We start from the raw sequence: 4,910 nt of genomic DNA on the forward strand, positions 1-4,910 counted from the left end.
TCTCACAATGTGGCCTATTGGGCGAGGAGTTATGATCAAGATCTTCGAAGGGCGTGCAAGGATCATTTCAACAAGAGATTCTGGGGAGTTGGATTCGGTCTTTTTTTCAAAGTTGTTGCGTTAGATCCAAACTTCAGAAAACTCTGTGTTGAAACCATAGTCCCTGCATATAAGAAAACAAGCAGTAGGTTGATCCTATTGGACTATGATGGGACAATGATGGATCAGGATACTCTGGATAAAAAGCCTAGTGATGGTCTCATCTCGCTTCTCAATCGCTTGTGTGACGACCCCAACAATCTAGTTTTTATCGTTAGTGGTCGAGGTAAGGACCCTCTCAGCAAATGGTTTGATTCCTGCCCAAATCTCGGTATCTCAGCTGAACATGGTTATTTCACTAGGTAATGCTAAAACCCTTCCCTTTCGTTATCTTCTCTCTCATTTGTGTAAAGCTAATACTGATCTCCTTTTTGATTCTGTATTCACAGATGGAACTCTAATGCCCCATGGGAAACAAGTGAATTGCCTGCGGATTTAAGCTGGAAGAAGATAGCTAAGCCAGTGATGAATCACTATATGGAAGCGACTGATGGATCATTCATAGAAGAGAAAGAGAGTGCTATCGTGTGGCATCACCAAGAAGCTGACCATTCATTTGGTTCCTGGCAAGCTAAAGAGCTTCTTGATCATCTAGAGAGCGTGCTCACCAACGAGCCTGTTGTTGTCAAGAGAGGCCAGCACATCGTAGAAGTTAAACCTCAGGTATATATACGAACTAATATAAAATTAACTTGCTTGAAATTGCCATTACTGTCGTCATTGTAATGTGAATTTGGTTCTCAGGGAGTAAGCAAAGGAAAGGTGGTGGAGCATTTGATAGCAACGATGAGGAACAGCAAAGGGAAGAGACCAGACTTTTTGTTGTGCATTGGTGATGACCGGTCTGATGAGGACATGTTTGATAGCATAGTAAAGCACCAAGATGTTTCCTCTATTGGTCTCGCAGAGGTCTTTGCGTGCACAGTTGGTCAGAAACCGAGCAAGGCCAAGTACTATCTCGATGATACCCCAAGTGTTATTACAATGCTTGAGTGGTTGGCCGCAGCTTCAGATGGGTCAAAGCATGAGCAACAGCAGAAACAGAACAAGTTCACTTTTCAACAGCCTATGGGACAATGTCGAAATGAGAGCATAGATCTTTGAAAGGGTTTGCTTTAGATTTTATGTTGTTGTGATATTAAAAGATTGTAGGATTTGAAGGTTCAGGTCACATGAAAGGGTTCTAGGGTTTGTTATATGCGTTTGTACAGAGTATCTTGAACTGGTCAATTCGGTTACTTTGTCCCCTTGTGAGATGCTTATACATAGAAAAAGAAATAGATATAATATGAATTCATTTCAATTTAGTTTTCTTCAGATTGAGATTGGGAAAGACAGTTTCGTGTTTCTTCTCATTAAAGTCCCTAACATTTGTCAGTTTCCAGGAAAAATGTTGACTTAGGTTTAGGTTTCACTTTCTTTGTTGTCAAAGAGAGGCCAGCAAAAGTGCATTATATACTAATCAAAACATTTGTTACGAAGTTTTCAATCCATGACAAGAGAACACAGTAACTTGATTCGATGGTATCAGATGTAAAACAGAACGTACCAGTTCTTCAAGGATCATACTTGTCAAGCTCGTAAAACTCAATGTTCTTGTATTTTTGGGAGATAATCTCTGCTTGAACTTTTCTTGCAGTATCTGTCGCACACCCGACAAGGATCAGAACAGAAGTGCCTGCAAATCCTCTGAATGCTGTCAAGTGAGTGATCTGTTCGACTACAGCGGGACCAGCAGCTAGAACAGCCAGAAAAGCAGAACCAAGAACCGATATCCGACCAAGGACCTGATATTGCAACCAGAGCAAGGGAAATTCAGACAATAGATTAATAATAAGAAACCTAAAGATGAGTAGTTTGAGGAAGGAGATAGAGAGCGAGAGAGAGAGGATCTTACAGTTTTGATGAAGAGAGCAGTGCTTTTACCAGGGCGGACTAGAGGGATTGATGCACCTTGGCGTTTTAATTGTTCACTCACATCGTCCGGGTCAAGTTGCAAGAACGTGTAGTAGTAGTTGAAGAAAGCTATGAGAAGTATATTGGTTGAAAGATAGAAAGAACCTGCAATAGTTTGTGAGTGAAGTCTTTATTAGATCTCCATATGAAAAGTTTCAAAGGACTAACTCATCTTCCTCGGTGTGTATTAGGCAAAACTTACCTCCAGGGTTTAAAGCAAAAGCAGCATTCTTCAGAGCAGATATCCCGGTAAATCGTGCCAGTGTAGCGGGAAGAGCAAGAGATGATGTGGAGAATATGATAGGCATCACTCCAGCACTATTGACCTTGAATGGAAGATAAGCTGATTTCTTAAGCCCGCCGGCTTTGCTGGTGTATCTTGACGCATAATTGAGCGGAATCTTCCTCTCTGCTTCCTGAAAAAACTTTGCTTGTTAGACTATCTAAGCATACCAAACTTCATAGATCCACTAAAAGGAACAAAATTTGGTATAGTACCTGAACATACACAATCCCAAGTACCAAGAGGAGAAATGAAACAACGATGGTGCCAAGACCAGTATAGTTCCCTTCCTGTAAGGCCTCTGCTGCTGTTCTACCAAATGATGCAGGCAAGTAAGAGATGATACTTGTGAAAATCAAAAGGGAAGTGCCGTTTCCAAGTTTCAGATCAGAGATTCTCTCTCCAATATATGTAGTGAGAACAGAGCCAAGCGTCAATAACGTGACAGAAGAAACAACCCATTCCGTGCTGAAGTCATTAACGTAAGGACGAAGATAAAACACTTGTCCTATTGCTTGTACTATTGCAAAACCGACTGAAGCGTATCTAGTATACTGAAGAATCTTTTTTCTACCAGCTTCACCTTCTTTTTTCTGAAGATCTTGCAACTTTGGATAGACTTGAGAAAGAAGCTGAAACACAATCTGCGCGTTGATGAAAGGGACGATACCGAGAGAACATATACCAAGTCTACCAATGCCTCCTCCAGAAAATGTATCCAAAGTGCTCAAAATGCTATTCTGATCCAAGTTTCCAACAAAAGCTTCTCTATTAACCCCACCGAGTGGTATGTATATGCCAAGCCGAGAGAGAGCTAAGAACCCAAGAAGCTTCAAAAACTTCCCTGGTAATGGACCCTTGAAGAAATCTCCAAAATCAATGGAACTGTCCTCAATAGCAGCTGATGATTCAAAGAGTGTAATCATATCATCAAATATCATACTACAACCACACAATAAGCAAATGCATATAACGTAAAACAGACCTGCCACACCCCGGCCAGAAGACGGCTTATCTCGTTTGCTACCGGATGAGCTTTCAAATGATGGAGACAAAAGACTCGAAAAGCTTTCCCAAATGCTACTCAAACCAGAAGTTTCATCTGGATTGATGCCCAAAGGATCGAAAACCGAAGCCTCAGAGCTGAAAACATCAACTCCAATCATCAAACAATGCAACAGTAAAAGTGACAAGACAATGGAATCAAGTTCTTATCCATTCATCAGCACAATTCTATTGAAATTCACATGAAAAAGTTTCGAACTTTAAGTCGCATTATCAATTTCAAATAGAACCCATCTGATGTAAAGATTGAAATCTGAAAGAAGAAGTACCTTCTAGAGTTGATAACAAGACCACGATTCCATGATTTGGCTTTACAAGAGTTCCTGGTCTTTGGCGAAACAGAGAAGCTAGGTCTGTAAAGAGAAGAGCTTCGGAGGAGTCTCGAAGATGATTTGTAGTTGAGACGACGAGAAAGAGAAGCCAAGTTTGAAGAAGAAGAAGAAGAAGCGTAAGAGGAAACTTCGCTTACCGTTATCATCCTTATCCTTCTTCTCCTTCTCCACCAGAACGATTTCTTCTTTTTCTTTTCTTTTCCATTATTCTTTTTGTTTTTTCGGAGTTTATGTTTTCTTTTTTTTTTTGTTTCCTTATGGGGAATCGTAATGTATAAGGCCCAGGCCTTGTAGGCCCAATATATTTTTGCAAAATTTTCTCAATTTTGAAGATACTGTATTAAAATTTTCTAAGTCCTTAGCAATGGAAACGGAAACAGAAATGCATCCAAACATATCACCGAGCATGCCTCCTACTATTATTAGCTCTAAAATCCAAAGACTATGAAAATTGTATTTATAACAAAAATATCTAACAACATGAGATGATCCAATTGATCAGTCTAAAGCTAGTTCCGAAGATAATGAGACAACAAGCAAGTTTGGTTTGTGAATGGAATTATAATAATCATGGCAGAGACGGAGTAGGAGGGATGGGAATGGTGGTTCCAGCCTCAATCTGACCACGACCGATCAAACGCCAATGCCTATCAACACGGCGGCTTATAGCCACTTTCTCTCCTATGTTGGTGCATACAGGGAGCGTCAGTCTCACTTTCATCATTTTTTCCTTTACTCTGATAACCAAAGCTCCAGTAGACATCGATCCGATGTTCAACATCAGTACCTCTCCCTTTCTTAGCTTTGAGACTCTCATTTGATTCTCTGTTTCCTTAGTCTTCACTCCAATGAGACGTTTAAAAAGCTCGAACCTCACCTCAAGCTCGACAAAGACATCAGGTACAGTACCGATCTCACCAAGGACTTGACCAACCAACCTATCACCACGCGTAAGCATAGGGTCCATGCTCGTTCCAATTCCAATTAGACCTCCCGGGACAGCAAACTGAAGCTCGTTCTGTTCTGCGTACAATGAAGTTATACGAGTGTAAATGGGACTGCAACTAGGGTTTCCATGCTCATCTTTGCTAGTGATTCCAGGTCTAATCTCTATTACATGCCCCACTTTCAAAACGCCCTGCAAACAAAAGCAATGAGACATATATTACATTGTC

At 40.7% G+C, this 4,910-nt stretch overlaps 3 protein-coding genes across 4 annotated transcripts in view; 1 reads left to right on the top strand and 2 right to left on the bottom strand.

The window, feature by feature from the left end:
* Positions 1–1,406, top strand: part of LOC104767237 (probable alpha,alpha-trehalose-phosphate synthase [UDP-forming] 11) — a 4,058-nt gene extending 2,652 nt beyond the window's left edge. Inside the window, exons 2-4 of one of the 2 annotated variants that reach the window (XM_010491278.2) lie at positions 189–401; positions 489–762; positions 844–1,406. In XM_010491278.2, coding sequence (XP_010489580.1) covers positions 189–401; positions 489–762; positions 844–1,203 — 847 coding nt within the window. In that variant the 3' untranslated portion in view covers positions 1,204–1,406. The remainder of the gene's footprint in view (positions 1–188; positions 402–488; positions 763–843) is intronic. The other variant, XM_019241283.1, reaches the window with a different exon arrangement.
* On the bottom strand, positions 1,498–3,951 carry LOC104767238 (preprotein translocase subunit SCY1, chloroplastic-like). The gene is made up of 6 exons (XM_010491279.2): positions 3,673–3,951; positions 3,324–3,481; positions 2,554–3,239; positions 2,258–2,471; positions 1,997–2,160; positions 1,498–1,886 (listed from the first exon to the last, which is right to left on the bottom strand). Exons 1-6 carry the CDS (start codon positions 3,879–3,881, stop codon positions 1,656–1,658), a joined length of 1,662 nt encoding a protein of 553 aa, XP_010489581.1. The 5' UTR covers positions 3,882–3,951; the 3' UTR covers positions 1,498–1,655.
* LOC104768225 (eukaryotic translation initiation factor 2 subunit gamma-like) overlaps positions 4,133–4,910 on the bottom strand; it is a 3,315-nt gene continuing 2,537 nt past the window's right edge. The window contains exon 6 of the mRNA XM_019241284.1: positions 4,133–4,873. Coding sequence (XP_019096829.1) covers positions 4,304–4,873 — 570 coding nt within the window. The 3' untranslated portion in view covers positions 4,133–4,303. The remainder of the gene's footprint in view (positions 4,874–4,910) is intronic.

This window comes from Camelina sativa, chromosome 19 (genome assembly GCF_000633955.1).
Source record: "Camelina sativa cultivar DH55 chromosome 19, Cs, whole genome shotgun sequence".
Taxonomy (NCBI): Eukaryota; Viridiplantae; Streptophyta; class Magnoliopsida; order Brassicales; family Brassicaceae; genus Camelina; species Camelina sativa.